General features: G+C 40.6%; 1 protein-coding gene across 1 annotated transcript in view; it reads left to right on the top strand.

The window, feature by feature from the left end:
* Window positions 1–1,551: 1,551 nt before the first annotated feature.
* The window catches only part of piwil2 (piwi-like RNA-mediated gene silencing 2), a gene marked incomplete at both ends in the record, with an annotated part of 33,938 nt that continues 20,953 nt past the window's right edge, over window positions 1,552–14,536 (top strand). The window contains 15 exons of the mRNA XM_080004306.1: window positions 1,552–1,619; window positions 3,876–3,986; window positions 4,221–4,338; window positions 4,442–4,566; window positions 8,211–8,291; window positions 8,396–8,513; window positions 9,071–9,255; window positions 9,452–9,536; window positions 10,136–10,225; window positions 10,986–11,126; window positions 11,465–11,578; window positions 12,065–12,253; window positions 13,333–13,434; window positions 13,597–13,713; window positions 13,961–14,049. Coding sequence (XP_079860432.1) covers window positions 1,552–1,619; window positions 3,876–3,986; window positions 4,221–4,338; window positions 4,442–4,566; window positions 8,211–8,291; window positions 8,396–8,513; window positions 9,071–9,255; window positions 9,452–9,536; window positions 10,136–10,225; window positions 10,986–11,126; window positions 11,465–11,578; window positions 12,065–12,253; window positions 13,333–13,434; window positions 13,597–13,713; window positions 13,961–14,049 — 1,733 coding nt within the window. The remainder of the gene's footprint in view (window positions 1,620–3,875; window positions 3,987–4,220; window positions 4,339–4,441; window positions 4,567–8,210; window positions 8,292–8,395; window positions 8,514–9,070; window positions 9,256–9,451; window positions 9,537–10,135; window positions 10,226–10,985; window positions 11,127–11,464; window positions 11,579–12,064; window positions 12,254–13,332; window positions 13,435–13,596; window positions 13,714–13,960; window positions 14,050–14,536) is intronic.

The following is a 14,536-nucleotide window of genomic DNA, read 5'->3' as shown; positions in this document are numbered from 1 at the left end:
GGAGTCCCAAGGACTGGGGTGGAGAACCACTGATGTGCAAACTGATTTGAAGTCAATACCCAGCCTGTGAAATGGCACTGTAGGTTGTACGTAGTATGTGCATGGACTGTTGGACCATTGGTAAAGTGTATTTCTTATAGAAAGAGGAGCAGCTGGAAACTTGACGGCCCCGGTCAGTGATTTGGTCATTAGCCCAGGGAGCAAGGATCAACCAGAGGAGATAAAGGGCAGAGGCAGCAGGTAGGAGAAAGTTTTACATCATCACATGGCTTTATTTGCTTGTTTGCCTTTGTAATAGGCCTGTTCTATAGACTGTAGTGGGTTGGGTTTCTTTACGTGCAGAAAAATAATCTTGAATCATTTTCAAATGTATTTGGAAAAGCTGGCAGTGTACAAACTAAAAACAAATAGTTCCATGGCAAGATTTATTTTTAACAAAAGTGAAATTATAAATATAAGATGCAAATTATATATAATAATTGTATTGACACTTGTGCCCAAATGTGATTGACTTGTTGCAGCTTCCTTGGCCGAGAGCTGCCCTCACAAACCGTGATGAAAGTTGGAAGTTCTGTGCTGCCATTCCTGCAATTTGGGAGAGGACCTGCTGTGGCTCCCTCTTTGCCTCCAGGCCCCCTCCAATCTGCTGCCTCCCCTCTGCTGCCTCCAACTCCTCACAGTCCACACGCAAGTATGGGAAAGATTAACGGAATTATGTCCAGAACTTCAGCACCGTATGGAAAATAAACAACACATAACATTTGCAAACCGCGAGTGATCACATACTATAGTCATGTAAGAAAAGGCAAACGTAGGGCTGTTCTGTTTTTACACAGCGTTCCAAATTATTATGCAAATTGGATTTAAGTGTCATAAACATTTAATTCTTTGTTTTTCAATTAAACTCATGGATGGTATTGTGTCTCAGGGCTCTTTGGATCACTGAAATCAATCTCAGACACCTCCGATAATTAGTTTGCCAGGTGAGCCCAATTAAAGGAAAACTACTTAAGAAGGACGTTCCACATTATTAAGCAGGCCACAGGTTTCAAGCAATATGGGAAAGAAAAAGGATCTCTCTGCTGTTGAAAAGCCTCAAATAGTGCAATGCGTTGGACAAGGTATGAAAACATTAGATATTTCACGAAAACTTCAACATGATCATGGTACTGAGAAGACATTTGTGGCTGATTCAGAGCACAGATGGGTTTATGCAGATAAAGGCATAATGAGGAAGGTTTCTGCCAGACAAATTAATCGGAATAAGAGAGCAGCTGCTAAAATGCCCTTACAAAGCAGCAAACAGGTATTTGAAGCTGCTGGTGCCTCTGGAGTCCCACAAACCTCAAGGTGTAGGATCCTCCAGAGGCTTGCAGTTGTGCATAAACCTACTATTGGGCCACCCCTAACCAATGCTCACAAGCAGAAAAGGTTGCAGTGGGTCCAGAAATACATAGACTAATTTTCAAACAGTCTTGTTTACTGATGAGTGCCGTGCAACCCTGGATGGTCCAGATGGATGGAGTAGTGGATGGTTGGTGGATGGCCACCATGTCCCAACAAGGCTGGGACGTCAGCAAGGAGTCATGTTTAGGGCCGGAATCACAGGGAGAGAGCTGGTAGGCCCCTTTAGGGTCCCTGAAAGTGTGAAAATGACCTCGGCAAAGTATATAGAGTTTCTGACTGACCACTTTCTTCCATGGTACAAAAAGAAGAACCGTGCCTTCTGTAGCAAAATCATCTTCATGCATGACAATGCACCATCTCATGCTGCAAAGAATACCTCTGTGTCGTTGGCTGCTATGGGCATTAAAGGAGAGAAACACATGGTGTGGCCCCCATCCTCCCCTGACCTCAACCCTATTGAGAACCTTTGGAGCATCCTCAAGCAAAAGATCTATGAAGGTGGGAGGCAGTTCACACCAAAACAGCAGCTCTGGGAGGCTATTCTGACATCCTCCAAAAACTCTCAAGTTCAATGGATGCAAGAATTGTGAAGGTGATATCAAAGAAGGATCCTATGTTAACATGTAACTTGGCCTGTTAAGATGTTTTGGACTGAAATAGCTTTTGATTTCAGTAAATATGACCTCTTAATGCTGCAAATTCAACAAATGACCATTTTCAGTTCTTTACAGCCTATAAAATGTTTTGAAATGCTGTTGTGCATTATAATTTGGAACAGTGCGTTTTTAGTTTTTTATTTTTGAAAAAAATACTGTAATCATTGGGAGGTTTGTTCAATAACTTTCAAATTATACCCTAAGGGTTGATGACTTGAAAATTATACTGTCATTTGCATCGACTATAAAGGAAAATCTGAGAAAAATATAATTTGCATAATAATTTGGAACGCAATGTAATTGTATTTAGTGGAATTTAGTGAACAAAAATTTTGATGCCTTTAAAATAATGATTGAAGTCCTATCCTCCTGATGTATGGAATTCAGGTCCTTATTCTTAAACTCCTCACACTTATATTTCAAATTGTATCTTTTCGTCTGATATACTTCCTATTATCATAAACAATAGTTGAGTGGGATAAACTTCATTCGGACATTATTGTGTTTCTTTTAATCTGAAAAATGCTAAGGAACCAAGCACCCTCTGGCCCCTCCCCAAGGACCTTCAGTTCCTCCTGATAGCTTTTCAACTAAAAGAAATCTGAAAATGGAGGCACCAGGGTAACTTGACCATAAATTGTCTTTTACATGTGAATTGATTGTATTGTGGAATTTACTTGTTTGCATGTAGTATGAGTATGAATATTACCAAACTCCTAGCTGTGCTTCTGAATAGGGCTGTCACAATCATGAAATTTGAGTTGACGATTGTCATACAAACAATTATCCTTGGTAATTGTATGCCACTATTAAAGTATAATCCTATGATGGTGTAATAATACACATCCATCTTACAAAGAAAATACATTTCTTGACATTGGAACATTAAAATGTGTTATTTCCTCAACCAAACTGAAACACAGCCAATTGTAATTGTTAGAACATTTCTAACATTGGCTTAAGATTCCCCTGAAATGTGGATGGCAACAAGATTGTAGAAAGTAACTATTTTACAAAATGGTTGCGGTCAGCTCAAATAACTGATCAGGTGATTATGTAATAATTGTGACCGCTCTAATTCGGAAGTTCTTAAAGGGTACCTATTATGCTCCCTTTCAACAAGTTAATATAGGTCTCTGAGGTCCCCAAAACATGTTTTTTTTTGCTGAAAATACCACTCGGATCATTTCTAACATGCTTTTACACACATCCTGTTCCAGGATGGTCTTTTTAGTGTGTGGCGCCGCCTTCTGAGGCCTTAGTTCTGTGAGCCAATGGGGTTTGAGCTTGATTTGGCGTTCTATTGTATTTAGTCCGTAAAATTTCACTGTTTTAAAATAAGCAATCCAGTTGCTGAATCTTCAGTCACATTAGATCAACAAGGCCTAATTTAAAAGGTTGTTTCCACTTTCGTTGCCGTGCTTCAAGCTTGTGGGGGACACAGACACCGCACCGGGACACCGTATGCAGGGATTTTTTATTTCATGTAAGCGTCGGAAAATAAAAAATACATCTACAATTAAAACACACTATAATTATTGGTTTTGTTTGGAGAAATGCACAGTGGATGAACCCACCGCAGCCTACAGTCTATCCACAGCATCCTTTTTCTTACGTTTGCCGGTAAGAACATTTTGACATATCCCCCAACCCTATTAGTCAGCCCATCAGAGACCAAAAGGTAAGTGCAAAAGCACTGAAAAAGTGAGTTTTTCATAATAGGTCCCCTTTAAACTTTTGTTTATTGACATGATCACACTTATTTTATGATGGCTGTTGAGTTTTTCTGTAAGTGTATGTTTCCCCCCTCAGCAAGCCTCTCAACAAGGCTGGTGCAAAAGGAACTCCCCTCAATCTCGGCTCAAACCAGATTCCCATTCACTGCAGCAATGAGTCTGTTTACCAATACCATGTTACATTTACGTAAGTACGACAAAACATTATTTTAAGCAGTGTATCCTGTACTGTCCTTTGACAGGAGCAAAGCAGGGGCGGATGCAGAACTGTGTAAAAATCCCAGCAGGAGCACTGTTGATACCTCTGCTAGTTATTTTGCAACAATCGCTGTGCATCTATTTTGGATGTCAATACTGATTATTGAAAATTAGTGCCATTCTGTTGTCAGAAGTAAACCATATTTTCAATCATATCTTTCAGGCCAAATGTGGAGTCAGTGGCGATGCGATTTGGCATGATGAAAGAGCACCGCTCAACCACAGGACAAGTAGTGGCTTTTGATGGTTCAATACTTTTCCTGCCATTCAAGTTGGGGGATGTGAGTATGGCAGTTATCTTTTCATGATATTTTGGTCTGCTTCCAACAAAAAAATACAAAAGAACCTAATTTGGATCATGTGTGCTATCTGGTCCATGCGCAGGTGGTTCTTCTTAAGAGTGAACGACGGACAGACAACAAGGAAATAGAAATCAAAGTCCAGATGACAAAGATTTTGCCACCTAGCTCAGATCTGTGCATACCCTTCTACAATGTCGTGCTGAGGAGGTATTGTAGTGGTGTTGGCCAGATATACTGTAGAAGTGTGGACACTAAAGGTACAGTGTAGAATTTACAGAACAGAGTTTCCAGAAATGGAATATAATATTAAAGTATGTAAGTACTAAGTAAATAAAGTACAGTGCATCGGAAAGTATTCATACCCCTTCACATTTTCCACATTTTGTTATGGTACAGCCTTATTCCAAAATGGATTCAATTCCTTTTTTCTTCCTCATCAATCTTCACACAAACACCATAATGACAAAGCAAAAATGTTTTTTTGGAAATTTTTGCAAATGTATTAAAATAATAACAACTGAAATATTGCATCTACATATGTATTCAAACCCTTTGTTATGACACTCAAAATTGAGCTCTGGTGCATCCTGTTGCCACTGATCATGCCGGAGATGTTTCTACACCTTGATTGGAGTCCACCGGTAGTAAATTCAATTGATTGGACATGATTTAGAAAGGCACACACCTCTCTATAAGGTCGCTCTGTTGACAGTGCATGTCAGAGCAGAAACCAAGCCATGAAGTCAAAGGAATTGCCTGTAGACCTCCTAGACAGGATTGTATCGAGGCACAGATTTGGGGAAGGGTACCAAAAAATTCTGCAGCATTGAAGGTCCCAAAGAGCAGTCAGTCACATAATTTGAAAATGAAAATGGAAGAAGTTTGGAACCACCAGCACTCTTCCTAGAGTGGGCCGCCCCCCCAGCCAAACTGAGCAATTAGGGGAGAAGGGCCTTGGTCAGGGAGGTGACCAAGAACCCGATGCTCACTCTGACAGAGCTCCAGCGTTCCTCTTTGATGGGAGAGATGGGAGAACCTTCCAGAAGGACAACCATCTTTGCAGCACTGTACCAATCAGGCCGTTATGGTAAAGTGCCCAGACGAAAGCCTCTACTCAGTAAAGGCTCATGACAGCCCGCTTGGAGTTTGCCAGAAGGCACCTAAAGGACTCTCAGACCATGAGAAACAAGATTCTCTGGTCTGATGAAACCAAGATTGAACTCTTTGGCCTGAATGCCAAGCGTCACATCTGGAGAAAACCAGGCACCTCATCAACTGGCTAATACCATCCCTACGGTGAAGCATGGTGATGGCAGCATCATGCTGTGGGGATGTTTTTCAGCGGCAGGAACTGGGAGACTAGTCAGGATCGAGGGAAAGATGAACGGAGCAAAGTACAGAGAGATCCTTGATGAAAGCCTGCTCCAGAGTGCTCAAGACCTCAAGACGGGGGCAAAGGTTTACCTTCCAACAGGACAACGACCCCAAGCACACAGCCAAGACAACGAAGGAGTCGCTTCAGGACAAGGCTTCGGGACAATCCTTGAGTGGCCCAGCCAGAGCCCAGACTTGAACCATATTGAACATCTCTGGAAAGACCTGAAAAAAGCTGTGCAGCGACGCTCCCCATCTAACCTGACAGAGCTTGAGAGGATCTTCAGAGAAAAATGGGAGAAATGCCCCAAATACAGGTGTGCCAAGCTTGTAGCATCATTCCAGAGAAGACTGGAGGCTGTCATCACTGCCAAAGGTGCTTCAACAAAGTACTGAGTAAAGGGTGTAAATACATATATACATGCGATTTTTCTGTTTTTTATTTTTAATACATGTGCAAAAAAAACAAAAAAAAAAAAAACGTTTTCACTTTGTCATTATGGGGTATTGTGTGTAGATGGATGAGGGGAAAAAAGTATTGAATCTTTTTTTGGAATAAGGCTGTAACATAACAAAATGTGGGGAAAATGAAGTGGTGTGAATACTTTCCGGATGAACTGTACGTGTGATGTGCGGATGGTGTGGTTTAAGCAGCCACACCTGACCTGGGTTGTAATTGGGGGCCCAGAATCAGTGTGGCTGCATACCTGTTGCTCGTTGGTTGGTCTAACCAGCAACAGGTAAAACCCCCATCCCCACACACGCTCAGGAGAGGAGCCCTTGTCATGACACGTGTCCATCTGCTTGTGGGCTTATTCCAACTAGCCCACTCTCTACAATAAACTGGTGAGTTAACAACCCTGTCATCTGTCTCTTCGCCGGAGGCCCCTGAAAACGCCACCTGGGTAGCATGTGGGAGGCCACACTGGAACCTGAACAGGGATGGGGAAGAGAGACAGATGACAGGGTTGTAGACACACAGGGGTTGTAGAGAGTGGGTTAGTTGGAATAAGCCCAGGAGCAGATGGACAACAGGTCATGACAAGGGCTCCTCTCCTCAGTGTGTGTGGTTTATCTATCGCCTGACAATATTCCAACATTGTGCAGACTGTTTCTACCGCTGTCACAGTGGAGCTCCGCTCATGATTTTTTTGGGACTCAGTTCTTGACAAGTCACTCAGTAAAACGAGGCGTTCGATTTGATTCAGTTGGTTTAATGCTTGGTGAGCAAGAGGCTTCCAGTGAACGAGAGTGAGAAGTGTCAGCCTTTTATTTTTTTGTAATGATTGCAATTTATTTTGGAGTGGCAAGTACCAAATAAATATAAAAGAGAGTTAGATTTGCACTTAAAGTGAAAGAGACTTTCATTTGCAGTTTGAACTGGACATTTCCATGTAAGTTATACAGTATGTTGTCCAGTTACAGGTTGCATTATACTGAAACTTGGTGACAGTCCCATTTTATTGGAACTCAGAGACTGTTCCATGTTCTATTATTGTCCATAGTGAATAATGAACAATAATAAACAGTGTCAAAATCAGCAATCTCACATTGTGGTCACTGAAAATTGCAGTGGTAGTCTGTATGTGCGGCTGTGTTGCGGCTGTGCTATCACGTGATCAGGTCACGGGATGTATTTGTCATTGACATACAGCAAATCGGAAATCGGAATCAGCAGGTTAAATCCAGAATCTGAATTGGCCCAGAAAATTCCAATCCGTACATCTCTAGTTGTTAAACATGTTCGGTAACTTTACGAGATGATGCATTTCAAGGGGTATACCCCAATGAGACAAAGTTGTATACTGTATATAGTTAGCTGTTGTAGGTCACTTATGATGTGATTAGCCTGATTTATGAGGCGGCTACAGTGTGAATAACCGATGGCGTCATTTAGCTGCAGTAACTCAAATGCCACAAAGACTCCCTGTTACACAATTGTGGTACTCAAAAAGGTTGACAGGTCTGCTATTGTTAAAAATAATCATTACCTGTACTTTGAGATTCTGTATAATTTCCCATGCATAGTTTTCTAATTCCTTCAAATTCCTGGTTTCCCCTTAGACATGCTTATATGCATTGATATGATGGATCTTGGGAAATGGTTTTTAGCATGCCCAGCCATATTGGTTTAAGATATGCACAATGTGTGAACTTTGCATAGAGCCCTCTCAAAAATAATTCTTTTTAGGACAAAGTTTACAAAATCTAAGTATGAATAATGTATTGTAAATGTCTGGAGAATATTAGATGTTTTAATGGATCTAGTTTAGTGATGCAGAAAGAGGTCAATAGGGGACTAATACTCTATAAACAAAGGAAAAATACCGTATAATTCCCTGAGTCCACATCTTGGTAGCTTCAAGCTCAAATGCACTTTTAAGACATTTATATCTTAAGTCAGCCTCAAGACTATATATGATGATAATATCCCTCCACCCTGAAAAAAAGTAGTCATTATCTTTTTGGTTTTTAAGGGTAATGAAGATGGTGGGGCTGCAGGTTGTTGGACGGAATCATTACGATCCACAAAGTGCAGTCTTTCTCAGTAAACATCGGTGAGTCTTCGTCAACCTTTCACCCTACAAGGGTCCCGAATAGCGGCGCAAATATCCTGGGTCAAAACTGCTTCATTCTGTTTAAACCTTCCTTCTTTCTGCAGGCTGCAGGTGTGGCCTGGCTATGCAACCAGCATCAAGCGCTCAGATGGCGGCCTGTATTTGTCTGTGGATGTGTCCCACAAAGTCCTGCGAAATGAATCGGCCTTAAATGCCATGTCAGTTCATTCCACAACCGTAATGGCTGCTGCACCAGCAGTAATAATACTAATCCCAATTATTTTATATGTAAAGCCATTACAAGCACTGCTGACTCTGAGGACATGTGATCAATGTGTTTGGTTAAATTGGAAGAGTTATATAGGTCACACACCTCCCATATTGAGTCATTTTTTTGATGTAGTGTGGCATACTCCCAGGGGGAATCATATAGTGTGTGACGTCCTGTTCGTGCATAAAAAATGCATTTGCTGGCATTTTGCTCAATTATATATAACATGTTCTGTCATATTTTAACATGGAATATATCATGGGCAGGTCATACAAAGTTCAACTAGTGCTATCCTTTGTGCTGATCATGTATGTTAATTAAGATCATTTCATAATAGATTGCTCCGGTATTCTCCTGTAACCACTATATGTTGTTAGGCTTGAAGGCTTATTTCCACGCAAGGGATTTGTCAGATGCTTAAGTTAGTATTTTAATAATTAAGTGACCATCTGTAAATGTTGTAAAACCCTCAAGGACATAAATCTGATCCCTTTTGTTCTCTAGGCAGGTAATGTATGAACAAAGCACAGAGAACTTTCAGGATGAGTGCACCAAGGAGCTTGTCGGCAGCGTTGTGATAACTCGCTATAATAATCACACCTATCGCATTGATGGCATCGAGTGGAACAAGTCACCAAAAGACACCTTTACATTAGCTGATGGCTCCGAGACCACCTTTGTAGATTACTACAGGTACAGTCTGTAATGCTATACAAGATCTACTTTGTCATGACCTTTTTGAAATGTGTTTTTTCTGATTGTCACTTTTAAGCTGAGGTATCCTTGTTGCGGTTAGCTTTTTGAGGTGCTCTTAATTTGATAGTGGTTTCTCGGTTAATAATATTTCAATACATGGACTCTCACTTTTTTGTACCACATGGCTGAACAGCAAAAACTATGGGATTACCATCAAAGAGAAAGCCCAGCCCCTACTTGTCCATCGACCCAAGGAGAGATCCAGACCTGGAAGGAAGGTAAAACTTCTTCATACTATTATTATGTTATGACCTTATGTGTGCTTAATGTTCCCAGGGCAGATTGGATTTCTCATAAGGCAAAAAAAAAATCCCCTCCCAGGATTTTATTCTACAGACACTGAATCTAAATGCTTACTACTGAACGCCCTCTTGTGGCTAGAGTAGTACACAGAACCATTTGCAGTTTTACAAGTGGGTGCTCTTTGACATTATCTCCATCAAGGTGAGCTTATGCTTAAACTATATACATAACCTCAGGGCAACATAACTTTGGGGGGCGAAGCTCCCCAAAATACTTGCATACGCATGTTTCGCTTCATCCGTTGCCAGTGGTAATCCAGGGTCAGAGGAATCCCAGAAAGTAAATAAAATAATAGTTGTAATATCGGATAGTATATGCCATCCATAAGTTAAGAGGTTGTATAAACAAGTATACATGTACACATACTGTATCCTATAGTACACATACAGACACATTAGCATACATGTGTACCAATACCTTGCACAGTAAAGAATAAAACTCAAAGGCAGCACCAATTACTTAAAGTAGCAATAAACACTCCACATTTTGAAAATACATCATTGATTTGTTGCAGCAATTAACGGGAGAGATTCTTCTGGTTCCTGAGCTCTCCTTCATGACCGGGATTCCTGACAAAATGAGGAAGGACTTCCGCGCAATGAAGGTGAAGTCAGTGTGTCAGTACCATAGGCGTCAAGGAGATCTTGATGCATGACAGTGTGTAAAGTTGTGACACTACAGCTGCACGGTAATAAGTCACAGCATTCTGGGCCATAGAAAGTAAAACATTTACAATTTGTACGTTTCATAACTCAATGAGACTTCAAAGCATAAACATTTCATCATCCACGACTAGGTGTATCAGTTAACGGTGGCATATGGTCCGCTTTTAAGAATAAAATAATTTGTCATGTAATGATCCGATTATTTTCAGTGTAAAACTATTGTGTGGTGTAAAGAGTATTCCAGTGCAGTTCACTATGTTTTAAATTAAAAATAGTGAACTGAATTAAACAGAATTTGGTTTCCAAAACGTGCAACTTCTTGGGTCCTGCAGTACTTTAACTTTACCCCCAGGGATCAATAAAGTGTTATCTTACTTGAGATTCAGAACAAGAGATGACAGACCCCAAAAGTAACGAAGGTGAACGTAAAAGGTAGAAACGTGCATCTGATTGTTTAGCTATAGCAGACAAATAGGGCTCTGCAGTGAAGGAGTACGAAAACAGTGTCCGTTTTCTTTCAAAACGAATGGAAATGTCTGTATAATAGGATATGCAACTCACGGAAAGCTTAAAACCCCACGTTAGCGGTGAAAGTGGGGAAGAGTTAGAGAAGTAACCCACATGAGAGTAAAATTTGCACCACATTGACAAGCCTATTCTCTGCCCTCATTCTCTCCCATAATTGCCTGTCCATCATAGGACTTGACAATGCACATCAATGTCAGTGGCGAGCAGTACACCAACTCGATAAAGCAGCTTCTGAAAAACATCAGCACTAATCCCGAGACTCTGAAGGAGCTGAGCCGATGGGGACTGGAAATCAACACTGACATCATGCTGGTGAGCGGCCCCTACGCTTCCACCCCACTCTAGTCTCTAGTTCTCGGTCGACCCAAATTCTAGTAGCTACGCTGTTGGTTGACCAAGAGCTCTTTGGTCAAGAAGATGCAATGTTTTTCATCTCACATATAAGCATGTCTTGAGTAATTATCCATGTGCAAACGTGACCATATAATTAAGCCAGAACAAGTGTCTTGGCAATGTTACAGGTCACGTTCAGCAGACTGACTATTTGCTAATTTACTATTCACTATTTCATCATAAACCCTAAATACTAGTAAAAAGACTTAGACCAATACTAGGTACTTAAATGTTTCTGTTTTTTTTGTTTTTAATAGATCAAAGGCAGAATTCTGCCCACTGAGACCATCTGCCTGCAGTCGGCATCAGTCACCGTTGGTGCTGATATGTCCTGGTCCAGGGAGGTCGTCAGGGATGCTGCCATCAGCTGTGTGAGTCTCAGCACCACTCCTCGTGTTGCACTCACACAATGCTTTTTGTGTAGTTGTCCCCATGTGAAGCTGTCATCATTTGACTTTGCTGATATCCGTCTTGTCTTGGGAATTGTGTCAATGTCACATTATCTTGCCACGATGCAGGCCTGGGAGAGAGAGAGAGAGAGAGTGAAGCCTGTTTCAGAAAATTTGGGTTTATTTTGAACCTAAACCCTATTTTTTGATCATTGGGTGCGTAAACTCAAGTGATTTGCATCAGAAATCGATCCAGTGATGAGTTTTAAGCCCCGCCGCAATCGCCCCTCTTGCATGACAGTCAACTGAAGGTATTGTCTCAATCCTGGACTCATGTAAAACATTCTGATGCCAACCACATGGATTGACAACCATCAGTCGGAAAATAAAGTTGAGCTTAAAAAAATACATACGTTTTCCTTTAAGGTTTCTTTTTCCTTTTTTTACTGACACCAATATGCCTGTCAGGTCCCCTTGAATGTCTGGTCCATCTTCTACCCACGCCGCTGCGCAGAGCAGGCTGAGGAGCTGGTGGTGACTTTTCAAAAAGTAGCTGGACCAATGGGACTGCGCCTCCAACAGCCAATCCGCGTACAACTGAGAGATGACCGTACCGAAACCTACATTAAGAGTATCCACTCTCAGCTCACCAGCAAGGTTGGACACAACTTTCTTGAAAACAACACACTGACAACAGCATCATGCAACATAGAGGACAGGTCTCATCGTGTGCACGACAGACTAATGGAGTGGTTGAGCTGGTTAAGTCATAGTCAGTTTCATGGTTATAATGAACAGGATTATCTGTTTTAGGCACTGACATGGTATTGTTAAAATGTTTAAATTACAATTTGAAGTCACTTATGTTTTATATTAAAATAGACATTTGCCAGTGCATTTAAATTGTCACTCAAAGATTATATACATTTTCTATCAATTTCTTTGTTTTATTTTTTAATATATATTACAATAGTACCCTATTCTTTTTTTAGAACCCTAAATGTGTGCCACAAATAATTGAAATTATCTGTACTACATATTGTTGACACTGTTGGCTCTGAATTAATATTATATACAAACATATCGGACAATGTTATCAGTAACCGTGTACAAAGAAAGCACAATTCAGAGTGCACATAAAGCATTAGAGGTAAAACATGTGCAGCATGTTTCCAAGAGCAGTTTTTTTTCCAACCCAGCACTCAAAGTACCCTGAAAAAGCCCCTGGAAAACACTGTCCCAGAGCTCGCAGCAGTGAAAGCTTCAGAATACACAAGTTTGGCGAACCATGGCATTTTTCTTCATTCCAAACTATCCACATGCACAACCCACAACTAAAAACCACAGCTACAAGTAAACTTGTGTTACGTCCTCTATTAATCAGCAGGTGGTGGTCACGTGGTGGCCCTTTTCGCCACAACTTTCTTCCCCTGTTTTATGCAGACAGGGTTGTCATCTTCACCTAAATTGTTAAAAGTACGCATTGCATGATGTGCTTGGATGGTAACATTGATTATAATTTAATGCTGATTGGTCAGCCTTTTAGCACGATAAAAAAATGTTTTAACAACATAGCAAGTCGCTATCGCGAGTAGCTATCGCGCTTATTGTCATTTGAAACTGTGAAATTCTATCCGGGTGTTTTACAATGTTATATTTCATACAAATAAAATATGGACATTGAGACTACACAGGCTTTTCTCACACTTTTTTTTCTCAGTCATGTTTGTGTTCAGTCCGGCATGCAGATGGTGGTGTGCATCATAACAGGCAACAGGGATGACCTCTACTGCGCTATCAAGAAGCTATGCAGTGTAAAGAGCCCCATCCCCTCTCAGGTGTGTCACAAGTGGTTATCCCAAGCCCATTTCTAATATATGGTTAGCTTGTGTTTCACTTATTTAGTTTTCTCATTTTACAGCGCAATAACCTTTTCAACAGTGCTTTCCCCTGAAATCTTTAACTCCGGCTGGTGTTAACCTTTATTATTTTACTTGAAGGCCATCAATGTACGCACTATATCTCAGCCACAGAAGTTGAGAAGTGTTGCACAAAGGATCCTGTTGCAGATGAACTGCAAGCTTGGTGGAGAGCTGTGGACTGTTAATGTCCCCTTGGTAGGCATATTCAGTTGGCTTGTCTTCATTTCTCACACTGATTTAGTGATTTGATAAATAAAAAATACTCTGGGGAACTAATTTAGCCAGTTCATAAAATATACTTTTTTTTGTTTTTTAAGTTTATTTTATATTCAGCTATTAACATTGCACAATACAATTGCTGCGTTTTTGCACAATCGGTTCGACAGCACTGTTCATGACACTGAATTCCATGGACAAGTAAACCTTCTCTTCTCTTCACTAGAAACATCTCATGGTTATTGGAGTTGATGTCCATCACGATATTAGACAGCATAAACGGTCCGTCATGGGCTTTGTTGCAAGCCTTAACAGGTAAACTTCTGATATTTCAATTCATTATATTTTCAGAATGTATCATTGTTTTTTATTTCCACAACAAATGCCTCTGACAAAGGAGATTTCTGAGCTCCTCAGAAAAAATGTTGATGCTCATCAGGCTGGAAAGTGTTGTTGTTTAAATCTTGTTTATGTATTTATTACTAGTTAATAATTACTTGTTAACTTGTTAATTACTCTATTAATTCTGCAGCCCTAGCACAGGTAGCATGCACCTGTCCTATCACGTGAGCCTGATCAGATCACGTGATGTATTTGTCAATGACGTACAGCAGATATCCCCAATGAGACCAAATGATAAGATAATTTGAATTCTCCAATCGCAGATACAAACTCAAAATGATCGGGCGACAATGTAAAATATATTTAAAAGTCAGTGTTTTATTATGAACTGAACGCCTTCTGCGGGGCTGAATGAATTATGAATTGAATGAAAATTGTAATTGGCCAAAATCAGAATCGG

Source organism: Zeus faber (assembly GCF_960531495.2).
Source record: "Zeus faber genome assembly, chromosome: 7".
Lineage (NCBI taxonomy): Eukaryota > Metazoa > Chordata > Actinopteri > Zeiformes > Zeidae > Zeus > Zeus faber.
Note: the sequence above shows the minus strand (reverse complement) of the source record. Positions and strands in the feature narration are given on the sequence as shown.